The following is a 16009-nucleotide window of genomic DNA, read 5'->3' on the forward strand; positions in this document are numbered from 1 at the left end:
GCAGCGCAGTGCAGATTTCAACACTCCCTAAATGTACTGCTTGCTTCTTTTGTTCTTTTACACCCAGATGCACAGTATTTCTTATGTACAAATAACATCATTGTTTGAATTTTAGTGTCTTTAGGATATGGTGTTTTGAAGAACTGGTTCTGTAGGTGGTGCTGTTTGGTCTGATGAACCTTTCTAAAAGCACAGCCACCCTTTCAGTTATGGGAAAATATTAGCATTACTTTCTGAGTATCAGTAGATTGTAAAATAGCTATGAGACATTGAGTACTTTGACCAGTACAACTCAAGCAGCTTACAAGAAAATCAATCAAAATCATTGTGGCTTAGCTACTTTAATTTATTTTTTTCTTTGTCACTTGGGGGTAGCAGAAACTGGTAAAAATAAAACTGAGATATTATCACCTTATGAAGTTGTTACGGCAAATATGTTAGCAAGCTTCTTCCTATTAATTATACATCCAGCAGACCCAGAGCAATAGTATCATTCATTTAGTGTTTGTGTCCCTTCAGTGAATTCAGGTTCATCATTTTCACTCCTTTAGCTCTGTTTTTGGTCTCCACCACCTCCTGGGAAAATATCTGCCTCTTTAGCTGCTAAATGTTCCACTATGTTCCCCTGATAGTCTCTAACTATTTCTGTCTGCTTTTCAGGTAGTGTACGGTGGATTTCAGAGCTGAAAATAGAAGCCTTCAATATTCACTCTCAGCTATGAAACTGAAACAAAACAGTGAAGCTGTGGGCTTTCCAAAAATAAAAAAAAAGAACATACTGGAATGGACTAAAATGGTTTGTAGACAAGAAAGAAAAAATAAACTAGTCATTCTAAATATGATTTGTGTATTTGAGCAAATACAGCTTTGCAGAGATACAGATATTATTATAATCTTCACCTCAATGATAAGATAACCATCATTATCATGAATAAAGGACAGAGTAAGACTATAGGTCTTTGTGGTTGTTATATACCATCTAGTGAAATCAACAGAGCTGTCTCTCTATCCTGACTCCGACACACAAACACACAGTGAAAGCACCACAAAAGAATGAATATCCACACCCTCACTCACAGACACACACAGAGTAACAAGGGCAGTTTGTCCAACCTCTCTGCTCTCAGCTGCACACTATATATTCTTCCTGACAGGACTCTGTGTGTGTGTGTGCGCGCGTGCACGCGAGTGAAAACGACTAGATCAATTTATAGCACGACACTCCTTCCCTCCAATCCCTCTCTCTAACATTCTTGTGCTCCTCCTTCCTCCTCCCCCCGCACACTGAGCTTGCCATGTCTACAGCACAGTGTGTTCTCTGCAGATCTGCCTAGCATGCATGCTGGATCTGGATCTATTCAGCTGGAATACAAAGTGACTGACAGCTTTATTTTCACACGGTAAAACTCTGCATGTGTGTTGGTCACAATTCTTTAAGAAACCGTTTAAAGGATTTTTAAATTCAGAGCCTTTGTTTATCTGAATCAGACTGAAAAATCCATTTATCAGGCCATAATAGATATTGCGATATAAAATATATCCACTGTGATAGAATTTTTTTCCACCACTACCAGCAGAGACAAAGACATCCTGTTTTTGTTTGATGTTTGGGTCAAGCCCCAAACATGCTGGATCCTGCACTTCCTATAATGCAACATGTTTCATTCACCCCGCTCACCTAACCCTGATGACCGTGCCTATCACAATAATTGTGTTGTGGACTAATCATGCAATGCATTATGTTATGCAGTGCATGATTAGTTTCGCTGACCTCAATATTTCCTGTTGTGTTTACATGTGTTTGTTTACATAAGAATGTCACCGACAGGATAGCCAACACGATGCCAGAATAAACAGGAAGGTTTTCTAATTCCAATGTCTGAATATTGTGAAGAATTTAAAGTTCATTGCTATTTGAAAGGGTGTATTTGCATTATAATGCTATAATTTATTGCAATTATTTCTGGGACAATATATCATCCAACAAAGGTAGTTGTTGGGACAGGCCTACTGGTGACATTATCAGATGTGTTTTTCCACAGATAAAAGCTCCTGTAGAACCACATAAGACTCTATATAAGTAAGAAGCATTAACCATGACTGAACTTGATGTTGAAAATCAGCACTTTTCCTACAGAGCCGGTGTACACTGTACTCTTTTTAATATTAATTACATCATGTGGACCCTAGTAGACCATCACTACTCATGGTATTACAGACAATAATTCCCCTGCAGCCCAAAAAGCATTCTTCCTACCATTATAAGGTGACCCCAAACTGCAAACAAGGTCAGGTATGACTCCTCATTATGAGTTTTTGATCCATTAAGGTTTTATATTAGTGAAACTTTCTTTGTCCCGAAGAAAAAGCTATGATGGGCCAAGTGGGAACTCACATGCAGGGCCCATGGGAGAAACTCTGCTGCACAAATTCAATGAGCCGCATACCTGAGACGTAAACTTGGAATCTAAAAACTTTTTTTGGTGTATGTGCAATGCAAGTGATTCTCACTGAACTGAATAGGTACCATCTTTGGATCCAGTATATCCAGCCCTGTAATACATCCTTGGCTGTAATACAACCAAAGATAGCAGATACTGGGGTATAAATGGTATGGCAACATGTCTGACAACTGACAAATATACATATAGCTAAAAGCTGTAGTGAAGAAATGAGACTATAATTCTCCCTGAATTTTCTGTCTCCCTTAAAATGATTTAAACTGACTCATGACTGACTGAAAAACTGATGCACGAGGATAAAATCAAATTACACCTCCCAACTGCTAATACCAATGTCATACTGAACAGGACGGAAAGGAAAAGGAGAGGGAAAGTAAGAGAGAAATTGAAGGAGGCATGATTTTACTTACAGCAGTCATGCTCTGGACTGGCAGACTTGAACTGCTGAATTTAAACTGACCCAGTATTTAAATTGGCATCAGGAGGGGAGGAAAGAGGAACCCTGGTGACTCCTGGAAAGGGCCCTGACACTCCAAGACATGCAAAAAACTGGTACAGTAAAAGTGTGCGCATCTCTTTTCACTGTCTCCGTCAGCCCTCAGTCTGTTGCTTGTGGTAAGAAACAAGAAAACACAACGACAAAAAGTCGGGGAAACAGGTTTAATTACAGATTTGCTTAGCTGAACAGGATTCAATATTCAACATAAGGCTGCATAATATGGTAAAAAAAAAAAAAGGCATGGCACTAAATTTTGACTAAAATGGTTAATGTGATATGCAATATTAGTGAGAATGATCATTTTTGCCTCACAAATGACATTTTCTCCTAAAAATAAATAAATAAATTGTGATAATGTGTTATTTGTTGGGGTCTGTACCAAACAAACACTTCCTTTTCCAGAAATTGCAGAATTCCGCAATTTGGATATTGCACTTGGCCATATTGTGATTACAGTACTCCTGTAATCATGATTATAATATTGCAAATCATGAAACCCAAATTCAACATAATCAAAATGGACAAATGGCCATTAATCAAGAAAATGATTGACAGATTAATCGATGTGAAGATAGCCTAATCGTTTATTGAAAAATAGGTTCAAACATCTGTGTGCTATGTTTGGACCTATTTTTCAAGAGACATGATTGTGACAGTATTAATTTATCAATTAACTGAGAAAATAATCAGCAGATTAATCGAGAATGAAAATAATTTGTTGCAGCCCTACCACCAGCTACTGCCAACAATGATGGATACTGCAAAAAGTATAGGTAATGGATGGTCACAGATGTGAAGAAGAAGGAGCCAAACACCTGTAAGCCAAATGCAGACTTGGATCCAAATGTTGGACTTGAGTGCACCTTATGCAGGAACTCAATTCCTTTTCAGTCAGTAAAGTTATTCTCATTTTTATCTTCTCTTTGGACTTTTGACCTTTTCTTCTCTCTGCTGGTTTCATAGCTTATCACTGAGACAGTCTGAACAGTAATGTTAAGCTCTGTTCAAAAGATTACACCAGGATTTCAGCCAGGTATGTGAGCAACAAATCAGAAGGAAATCGATGAGCATAGAGAGTCTGTCTGAATACATCCTGCATCAGGGCATCGTTACACTTTGCCTGCTTATAAAACTAACTGTTATTCCTTCAGTCCATCCCTCTGCTATCAATGCTTTATAGTTTTTTTAAAAGCATATGGGCCATATTTTTACTTTAGCTTTGCCCACTTTATTCTTCATGTGGTCTGGGATAGAGACGAAGCAGTTCCGATTTCTCACTGTTGATCACCAGTAGCACACTGATATTTTTGCACCATCAACTTGTTTTTTAGGTTTAAAGTCAGGTACATATATTTGGAGCCATATGCACTTTGATTGCAAATTGTCTAAATGTCTCAGTCACTGTGGTGGTCCTGTTATCCTACATTGTTTTTATCCTATTGCCTATAAGTTTTTTTTGGTGGAGCTGTTGTCCCACCTCCAATTGATACTCCAGTCCCACCTCCAATTGATACTCCGGGAATACTCCAGTGATTTACCACTGCACTTCTACTCTATTGTTCACTCACAATTGACAGTTTTAGAATCAATGCAGCAGAAGCAGATATCATTTTTTCATTCCACACATTCTTCTTCTCTGTGAAAACCTGGCACCTTATGCTAGTAGTGGCCAAGGAGCCTCTAACTTCAAGCACAGATGAGTAGCGGTCTACAGACACTAAAGGTTTATACAACTTTTTCCACATATGCAGTATTACTCCAACACCTGGAAACTAATACTTTGATGTGTAAAATAGGTTGAGTTCATAAATGTATAAAGAAATCACATCAATGCTGCCACAGCAACAGCTGCCAAATGTCACATACTCTCACTGGAAATGACTGACTGCTGGCTAGTTTTGCTCCTCATAAAACCTCTGGTGTGATTGCACCATTCATGTAAAATATATCTGCTCTTTTTCAGATCATCTCTTCCATCTACCCACCAACTCTCTGGCTCTCATTATCCCCGACACTGGATTCATCTCTCTGCCACTCTTCTTTATTTCTCTCTACCACATGCATACATCCTTGCAATCAGTAAATCCTGCCATCTCCAGACTGTCACCTTTATGGGGACTGATGTCGAGATCAGACTACATAATGTCAGCCGAATAATGGCTTGCGCTGACAGACATGGGGTGTATAGTGTGTCTAAGTGTGAGACAATATACACAGCATCCAAGACACCTCGTGACATTCTGACAAAAAGATGTGTCATAATTTTCTGGCTTCTCTTGTTTGACAACTTCTACAACAAGTTCTGTGATATTGACTGATCATAATGCTCTTTGGGACATGACTACATGAAGAAGAGGAAGAGGAAATGGTTTTATTTAATTGAAACAGTAACAGTGGACCCATTTAACAAGCCCAAAATACCATGAAGTGAGATCACAGCAGAAGAACAAGTCCTATTTTAACCAGACAACCATATGGTTTAGATTTCATCTTCCAAAGGTTTTAGAAGTCTGAAGGGATGACAAGCATCTGGTGTGGATGCATTGTTACCATGGTCTCAACTCATTTGCTTGCCCTATTGCCATGACGAAGGATGAATAAGTGAGTTTGGATAAAACAATTTAGATACTTTATATTCATGGAGGAGTATGGAATCCTTTAGCTTAAGTTAAATGATAACAGTGTGGAGGATTTCACAATAACAGCAACCTACATACATATACACACACAGACACACTGTATATAGTCTTCTGTACAGACACACTCCCTCTGACCAGAGTCCCCTCAACAGCAGGCGAGCCGCCAACAACCACAGCAGTTTATTTTCCTGTGGTTGCCATAGAAACAGCCAGGCTGCCAAAGCTTCCACACTCTCTCTTCACGTCTACATTGCTGTCACACTCTGTAATTTCAACTCACAGGGCTCTATTTGCATAAAGGTAGAGAACAGAGCCATACTGCTGGAACATCTGCCCAAAAAAATGAAAGTTTGTATATGAATCCCCTTCCTCTATTACACTGGTATGTGGGTGTGTTTGTGTGCATGTTTGTGGTGGAGAAACTGGTTGCACAACAACCCAGACCCTCCACTGTCCAAGCACACAAGAACAGCAGCCTGCTGGGGGGGGTTGATGCGTTGTCCTAGAAACGGAAGTATCAGGATAGTCTCTCTAAATGTCTATACTGCTTCGTCTGTCAGTAGAGCAGAGCAACTACATGCAAGTCTTTCCTTTCCAATACTATAATTTGAAGGCCCTGTGTTTGGCTAGCAGATCCTAGTCATGCTAATGAGGGCGACTGCTGATGCTGTGATAATAGCAGGTATTTGTGTCTCAGTTGCTCCTAATTTGCTTTGACTGCAGTCAGAGTCTAGCCACAGAGCTCCTGCACACACATGGCTGAGCCCATGGTGTGAAGGAAATCAAGACAGCAATAAACATGCTCAACAATAACAACATCAACACATTCACATGTCACACCACATAAATGATGTGCGAGCCTCTTTTATACTAATGACTGCTGTCATTTCTTTCTACTGTCACTGAACACTGTCCCACTTGTTATGCAGGAAAATAGGGGTTAGATTCTGGAAGGCTCCTCTGGGACAGCAGGTCAATCAAGGACAGGAAAAACAATCCTCAGTGCATTTTCCTTAACTGACAGCTGACAATCGAACTAAATGTGAAAATAACTGGAGGGGAGTGAGTGAGGGTAGGATATAAGAAAAATAGCAGGGAAAAACATGTTCAACCAGAATTTTTTCACATCTAACTCTGAATTACGGAATTATTTCATCCAAATAAGAGTTGGTGACTGAAGCAGTGGAAAGACAAACTAAGACTGTTTTGGTGAGTTTTATTTTGTTTCTGACAAGTTTGAATGAAGTGTGTTTTACGATTATAAAATGAATTGGTGGCTTTGATGACAGCAATAAAACAGCTGTTTCTGGTTAAACAAAAAGCATCTTACTGTTTAAGAAAAATGTCTGCCTCTGTAGAGATCTTTTCCATATTCTTGTCATACCCTTTTATTATTTTTTTGTTGTTGTACTTATTGCAGAGTACAGCTGAAAAGTGACAGGAAATGGGGGCGAGAGAGAAGGGATGACATACAGCAAAGGGAAGCAGGTTGGAAACAAACCTGGGCCGCTGCAGAGGACTGACTGACTGTAATTGCAATACAATTAGTGGGAGTGATCACTTTTGCATTGCAGTTTGCATTTTCACTGAAAAAAGAAAATATTAAAATTGTGATGATGTGACATGTGTTGGGCTCTGCACCAATCAAACATGTTTTTTTTCATCTGATGAACAATATTTTTACACCAGGGCATCTCAGCAGCACTACAGTACTTCATTTTAATGTTGCTTTCTCACACAGTCTTACTCAAAAATTTGCAATTTGGTTGTGGTTCTGCGATTTGGATATTGCAGTTGTCCATACTGCAATTTCAATTTGATTGTGATAAACTGTGCAGCCCTACAAAAAAGTATCAACTTTGGCTAGCCTGCCCTACCAAGACGTGTCTTTGTAGTTTTTAAAGGTCTTAAATGTACATTTCTTCTTTCAAAGTAACTACAGACCAGCAGAGACTCTTCCAAGTGTCTCCATAAACCCAGCTCACACAAAAGGCATTGAACATGCACTGAAATGTTCTTGAAACAATTAAGTGAAAAGCAGGGCCCCTTCTCCATACCAAAACTACCATCTCTCTGTTTCTCTTCTCTACCTCCTCATCCCCCTTATTCCCATTTCAACACCTCCCCCCCCTTTCTCTGCATGCAGCTGAGAAAATAGCCCTGTTGCTTTTAGATGGGCCTTGACTCTGGGCTCCAGGTCAATTTCCCTGGTTTCCTGACACCGTACACCACCAACAACCAGATGGAGGGAGGGGGGAGGACAGGATGACAAGAGAGAGAGCGGAGAGAAAGAGAGAACAAGAGCAATAAAACACAGGAGACACGCCGAGAGGGAGAAGCGGAGGGAGAAACAGAGAAGAGAGAAAAAAAGCCAGAGATCTCCAAGATTTGAGCTCCCACCATCTGGTTTGAGCTTCAGGAATAAGAATTTGATTACATGACTTTTCCCCTAAAAACACAGAGGGAGGATTGTTGAGAGAACTGCTGCTACAGCAAATGAGACTGGTTAGAGCCCAGGTCTGTACATCCCAAGAGTATTTCCTCATGGGGAAATAAATGACATACATCATTTAGACTGCTCTCACAGCTCTCTGATTCTTCCCACAGTAAAAAACTTACTTAACACATCAGACACCAGTTTGAACTTCAGCTCAATATTTCTGGAGGCACAAATCTCCCCACAAAAAGTACAGAGATAGCCTAGAATACCTTAATAACAATAACAATTGAGCAACCGACTCTCATAAGGCACAACAATTCAAAATGAACCATTCTGGTTTTATCAACACTTTTACATTGATAGATTTTCACCTCCAAAGTCCCATAGGGCAAGAAAAACAAGCTGACAAGTTGAAAATAAACCAACAGTTTATCCAGATTATTTAAACCACTTTATTTGGAGATTAAACTGAAAGTGAACACATCTGAAATGCTGCTAATAATCCCCACCCGCACAGCAACATTGTGCAAACTGTGCCAACTGTTGCATGCACTTGTACCAAAACAAACATGGATGAAAACCAGCAGCTTGCACTGTTTATATGTAGCGCAACTTGTGCTGAACAGGCCAGAAGAGAAGGAACAAACAGCAGAGTCTTTGTGAGATCCTGGACAGAGTAGTGCATGTGATGTGGACTGTAGAGCCTGCAGGGGGATTTGGAGATGAGTGAACCTTGTAAAACGAAGCTGTTTATTGTCTCCCTCAGGCGAGCAGCATCAGTCTCTGATGCCCATCAGTCATAGTAAACAACTGATTGACAACTGTTTTCAGGCACTTTAAAAGGCAGATTTTCTTCATGGATTAATATAAATAACAGCTTCTCTGTGCTCCAGGCAGTGAAGCACACAAGCATTCTACTGATCCTGAAGGGCCTGTTCTTCACTCTGCTGAAAGGAACAAGCAGACCTCATACAACATTCCAACATTAGACAGTGTAACCAGTGTAGTTTAATAACTCAATAAATTTACACTCACACGTGCACAAATTGGTGCAATCCAATACCATAGCCCTACCATATACATAATCCCAATAAAATCATACGGTAAAAAATCTTATCACAACTATTTTAACAGATACTGTGATTGCGATATGATTCATGATTAGTGGGAATGATCATTTTCGCATCACAATTTTCATTTTAACTAAGAAGAAATATGGTGATGTGACAATTGTACCAACAGATGTTTTCTTACATCTGGAGAACAAGGTCTGTAGGCCAGGACATATATGAAGCACTACAGTATTTCATTACAATGCTATTTTGTCACATATTTGATAATAGTTTGATTAAATGCATACGTATAAAGTTGAACTTTCTAAGCAATAAGACTACCAAATCAAACTAAATTACATTGTCAAGAGCTCATGGTAGCGTTTACTGGGCTTTCTAAATTTTTATGGCTGTTCAACTTTTACGGTGCTCACACAAGATAAGCGGTTAAACTGTTCTGCGCTGGCTGTGCCATTGTTTTCAGATGGAGAGAATGATGTCACACAACTAGCCAGAATTGCTAACCTTGGCAGGCTGCACTGCTCAAAATTGCCAGTGAACACAGCGCTCAAAATTCAAATTATTTCAACTGTGAATTAGGTTGCTGCTGACCTTTCAAAGCATAACCAACAATATTACAGCTGTATCTAATTTATTTTCACTGAAAATATATAACAAGAGGCGGAGCACAGCCAGTTTCCCTTTTTTGTGTGAGACTTCCTGTCTAGCACCTCTGCTCACTGGTTAGCTATTAGCTAACTTAATGTTCACCATAGCAGCAGCAACAATACAACAACTCTTTGGACAAATAACATAATGGCTTTGAGTAAAATGGAATTGTTGTGCAGTCAAGGGCTGTCACAAAACTGGTACAAACACAACCCTTTCCAGAGCAGCAGTGTTTTGAACATCAGCCTGCAATGAATGAGGAATCCCTTCTTCTGTGGATAAACTACCAAAGCAACTTTATGTTTGTTCTTTCCACTTCCTTGACAGAGGACTGAAGAACACCAGTCCTGTCAAGAGATAAGCAGCCGCAGGTAATGGATGTTTAACAGCAAATGAAGCTAGCTAACTCATGTTAGTGGTCTCCGATTAAGCTTGCCCAGCCTTGTCTTTAGGTTCATCCTGTCACATCATTGTATACTGCTCTTCACTGGTAGCACAGGGCATCTGATGGCATAGCCAGAAGTAGGGTGAAAGTGTTGGAAGAAAACTGTTTTTGAGTTCACTGAATTCTATCACTCATTAAAACAGACCGCAATCTCAAAGGAAAACTAATCCATGGCCAAATTTCAGCAGCCAGATGAAGCTACCAAATTTGTGAATATACATGTAATTTGCAACCTTAGCTAAATCCAATCCTACAGTTTGCTTAGCTGTTTAAACATTATGTACAGTGCTGCACTTTGCCTCTGCACTCTAACTCAATGAGCCAAGAGCAATTTTTTTATCATCTGAAGGCAGCTTTAGACAGAGAGCTCAAATTTATTTGTCAACACCAACACAGATGCTGTAACAAAGAGAAAGAGCTGGACAAATAAAGACTAAGAGAGATGCATTCATGACCCTGGAACCATTCCTTGCAGGCTGCTGCCTAAAATTAGCTGGTCATGGAGTGCTGAGTTGAAAATCAGCAACTGACTGTTTTTTAACTGTTGCCTGACAGGCATTTTAAATGCCTGTTGGAAAGGAGATGTGTAGAGGTAAAAAGGGTGACTGAAGACACGTTTCAATAGAGTGAGGGTCTGGCTTTAAAACAATCCACAGGACAGATTTCAGCTCTCTGTTAATGGAAAGAATTAATTCTTAAAAACTAAGAACTTGTCATTTCATGATTCTAATATTATGTATGAGGGCTTAAAGCATCCTACATTTAACACTAACACTGTAGCAGTAGCTACTGCCTGAGAAGCCACTGTAATGAAAATGTATGAACCCTCCTGACATGGGCACAGATGAGGACACCCAGCAGAAATATGAGAGCTGCGCTCCACAGGGCAGAATCTAGGCCAGGATACTTCCAGATAAGTTTAAACTTGTCTAGATTAAATTATAGCAGACTCCACACTGCACACCATTACTGAACTTCACAGTTACTCATTTATTTCACTCAAGTTCAGTGAGGGGTAATGAATGAATTATCTCATCATCAGCCTGTTGCAGTATTTGCTTTGCAGATGTCTGTGAGTCATAACATCAGCAAGGCATTTGCTGCAAAGGATTTAAAACCTAATATGATGACTTAAAGTATATCTCAATTTGTCCAATTACATTTTGGTCCCATAAACCTGCAAAACCAAGTACAGACAGGACTACAGTTCCAGCAGTGTTCGTTTAATGTTGACTCTTTAATCTTATGGTCACTGTTACACCTCAAACTTAATGTTGTAGATTAAGAGGCACACCAACAAAAAGTGTGTCAATGGAAAAATACTGGACTGTGCTGTATACTGGAAACCAGCAAAGGACTGAATCTATTATAAATGGACTGTTGTGGTAATATCTAAATGTCTTTGAGCAATGTGAATCCTTCAGCTTTAACTTAAAAGGACAAATATTTTTTCAATGATACAGTTATGCAATTTATATTACCTAAAGGAGATACCAGATCATTGTTTTGTGCAGTAATTCATAGTGAAATATTTCATTTGCAATAATTTAAAGTATTCTTATATCATTTCAGAGTATCTCTTTATTAAGCGTGTAATTTCTGTATATAATTCTAGTTTTTCTTTAATTGCTGCTTACAAGCTTCTTTTATTATTTTTTCCTTTTATGTACCTCCTCTAATTTTTCCTGCCTTTTTTAAGTAAACTTGACACTGAGATACCTGTGTATCTACTCATAAATCTCCTGACTCTTCTACTCTCACCTGCAATTGCAATCTATGTTTTGGTTTGAAACAAATGAGAGCTAACATGTGATTAATCTGAATTCTGAATGCAGCCATTGTCTCCACTGCTTCACTTGAGTAACAGACTAACAGGTGAAAGCATTTTTGTGGTGGAGTTGTCACAATACTAGAATTTTAAACCTTGATACAATACTATTATTTAAAGAAACAATATTTTATTCCTCTTTTGATAGCACAGTAAAAAGGAAAAAAAAAAGTCCTGGGCTCACAAAATGGGATAATCATATTTCTCTTTTTTTAAATTAATATTTCTCTTTTTAAAATTGCACACAGTCCTGGCACACAAAAAGTCACTGAACTCTGTCTGGATTTGCTGCTGCATGCCAAATGTCATGTCTTAAATGAGCCTTTTTTTATAGTGTCTGCACTTTCTATACTATAATGATGGATATTGTATCGTTTTAAAACCACATATAAATGAAGAAGTATCAGTGCTTTGATACCCTTAATACTTTCAGGCTTTACTTACTTTTATATTTACATACTTTTATATTTTTAAATTTATGGCATAGACTCCAAACTGCCACGTAAATATTAATGTGGTACATTCTGCAGATCAATTGCACTATGCAAAATGCAACATTAAGAGTGAGGGAGAGCATACAAAGTTATGGGCAAGTTATGGGATGAAGGGCCTACAGGCCTAAAATACTCATCTACTTCCTGTACTTAGACACAGGCCGTGACTGAACAGCGATAAACCATGTGCTGAGTCTGACCTGTGACAAAAGAATGTGTTTATTATCCCACAACACAAAGCTCGTGTCTGAAAGTTACAATAGAGAAAAACAAGAGACATTTTGTACTTTCCCACCACTCCCTTCTCTCCTTTCCACTACATTCCTATCCTCCATGACACCAAGTTATGTAACTAACGTTGCTGGATGTATACAGATAGACGGATAGGGACAGCAGGCAGAGGAAAACAAGGATAAAGAGATAAAGGGGCAAAAGGAAGGTTGTTGAGTCAAAAAGGGCATTTTTACCCCAACTAATGCCATCTGCTGTGTTTTAAATCTGAATCTGACTTCTCCTTCATTCACAAGGGATTTCAGATTCATGACAATGGATGACTGAGTATCCAGCAGTGACCTGACAGATGCCTACAAAGCCACTCAAATTGGGTTTTGAGGACGACTTTCTTGCTGTGTCCCTACAATGTTCTGGTTGCCAGGTTAAATTGGCCAGGGCTGGCTAATAATATCTTCAAGATGACAGCTGTACCTGACACTCCTTCACACATGAACATGTAGAGACGTGAAAAGTTCCACCTCACCGATACTTAACAACGGTTACATATTATAACGGCTGACTCACCGGCAGTGTGCATGGCCATGATTCATAAACAACATGTTAGCATTAGCTTTAACCTCCTCAGTATATCACAAGCCACAAAGATAACCACAACTAATTTTATAACAGTTGTTTTAGGAAACAACACCGCGTGCTTGAGGCGTATTCTAACAACTTACTAATACAAATTATGTTGTTTTCATGTTGAAAAAGTTTCGAATGGAGAAAACTGAAGGACTAAGCTAATAATGACGATAACAGGTTAGCCGAGCAAGCTAACAAAGCTCAATCCCATCAGTTGCCCTAATTTTCTGTCGTGTTAAGAAGGGAACCGTAATTCTGAGAAACTCTCGCGAGATATTGCCGCATTGTTTCTACATGTTGCACGTTGGACAAACGTATTATGTTACACAATGTGACAACGCTGTGATTAAGATTTGCTTCAGTTCAGGGGTATAAACACCTAGTTAAGATCAGGCAAAACTCATGCTTTGTGTTAAAATCATCACTCTCGCGAGATGTTTCGAGGGTATGGGGTTCCCCTCTAGACACGAAGCCTAATTTTCTCCATGAGCTGCAAACACCATTTTAGTTCACTTCCACTCCTCTAAGTTGTATTTGTACTTACACAACGCTTCTCGAGATTATCCAGGACACCATTGTTCCGTCTTTGTTGATTAAGAAGCAGAAGACAGCCCCGGTGGTAACGTTACTGGTTAGCCCGTGCCGCTGTAAACTTCTTCAGCCTAAACTTCGATGAGCGAATCCGGGAGCAGATAGCTGTCTCGCCGTACGTCAGCCGAACAACATGTCTGACAAACAGACTGTCTCACTGCTCTGTCTTTGTAACCATACCTAAACGATGGAATATCTCTCCAATATGATATCTGTTGTTTGGTAGCAGCCTCTTGTTCCCTCCAGCAGGTTTCCTCCTTCCTTACTTTCCTCCGCACTTCAGTTCCTGGCACCAGAACGGTGCTCAAACAGCCGCTGACGTCAACAGGAAAAGAACAGCCCTTTCGACCCAGCCATTGGCCAGTTCAGTCTGTTTACAACAAACTCAAACTATCATTGGTTGGCCACGGCTGCCCATGTGACTTTTGAGTTTGGTAGAAGCTATGGAATTTCAAACTCAGCGATGTGTGCTCTGATTGGCCTGAGTTCGATTCGTGGCGAATTCTAACCAACGGGAGTGAAGCAATGAGGGGGTACAGGGTACGCTCAAAGTGTTGTTGTTCGGGAAGGCAGAGGACCTTGTTTTTAGTTCCAGGTCAGTCCGTATAGCAGGTTCAACAAACATAATATTCTATCTATCTATCTATCTATCTATCTATCTATCTATCTATCTATCTATCTATCTATCTATCTATCTATCTGTCTGTCTGTCTGTCTGTCTGTCTGTCTTGATCTGTTAGCCCATCTTTTCTTGTATACCACCAAGAAGAGGACTAAATGATATCCTGCAAACTCCTGCGCATCCTAAAGGTCTTATCTCGAATATTTAAAGCATTATTATGTCATTCAATAAAGAGACACTTAATAAGATCCAAGTAGACTGGGTGGAGCTTGGAATGAATATATCTGATGCAACATGGGATAGAGCTTTGGAAAGGGTAAATGGTTCAACCTCATGTGCTTGCCTTGGCTTAATTGAAATCAAGGCTCTCCATCGAATTCTTTATAGAAAGGCCAGACTGTCTAAGATCTATCCTAATATCGATGGAATATGTGATGGTTGTCACACTGGAGAGGCAGACCTGACCCATTATGTTCTGGTCTTGTCATATGCTTAACAACTACTGGGCTACTGTATTTCAGACTCTATCTGAGGCTTTTCACAAGGACATTCAACCCAGCGTTGAATTTGCAGTCTTTGGAGTCCCTGGGGGGGGGGGGTATTATTGACAAATAAATGAAAGATGTGTTTGCCTTCGCTACACTACTTGCATGGAGAAGGATTTTGTTGGAATGGAAGTCAGAATATCCACCTTAAGTTTATGCTTGGATGAATGACTTGATGTTATTCCTCAAGTTAGAAAAGATTAAATACTCAATCAGAGGGTCAACCCAAAAATCCCATGCAACATAAGACTCTCCTGCAAAACTAAGCAGGATTTGTAATCTTTGTTGTTCATGAATGGCTCTCTCCAGGGACCATATATGGAGCTCTCAATATGCCAGAGTGAAGTTGTAAGAGTTGTAGGTAAATAAGCCTATATACTAGGATATCCACAGATTGAATTTATTTTTATTCCTATGTATGTATTTGTATTTTGTTGTCTGTGAAGTTTTCTATTACATTTCTTGTGTCTGTCTCTTTATTTTACTCAATTTGGTATTAAAATCTCCTGTGAACTTTCTTGTACGTTATCTTGTATAGGCAGTATGGGTGGGTGGATGGGGGCTAAATGAAAATGTTTTTTGTTTTTGTTGTCAATTGCTGGTATGCAATGCCCTTTTTCTTAAATGAAAATATGCATCACTAGCATCACACTACACAATAATAGTAATATAAGAATTAACACAACATTCAGATCGATGTATATTGCAGTAATTATATATATATATATATATTTTTTTTTTTAACTGCTAAATGTCCTATAGGACTGTGAATTGGCAAGAATCTGGCATTACGATATGAATCATGCAATACTGCAAGCAAAGTGATATATTTCTATTTTTTTAAAGCTAATTTTAGGAGAAGTTT

The 16009-nt window shown here is 39.2% G+C and overlaps 1 protein-coding gene across 1 annotated transcript in view; it reads right to left on the reverse strand.

Moving 5' to 3' along the window:
- The window catches only part of reep3b (receptor accessory protein 3b), a 47683-nt gene extending 33388 nt beyond the window's left edge, over positions 1-14295 (reverse strand). The window contains exon 1 of the mRNA XM_084740262.1: positions 13931-14295. Coding sequence (XP_084596388.1) covers positions 13931-13962 — 32 coding nt within the window. The 5' untranslated portion in view covers positions 13963-14295. The remainder of the gene's footprint in view (positions 1-13930) is intronic.
- Positions 14296-16009: the final 1714 nt, after the last annotated feature.

This window comes from Lutjanus erythropterus, chromosome 17, assembly GCF_056507025.1.
Source record: "Lutjanus erythropterus isolate fLutEry1 chromosome 17, fLutEry1.hap2, whole genome shotgun sequence".
Taxonomy (NCBI): domain Eukaryota; kingdom Metazoa; phylum Chordata; class Actinopteri; order Lutjaniformes; family Lutjanidae; genus Lutjanus; species Lutjanus erythropterus.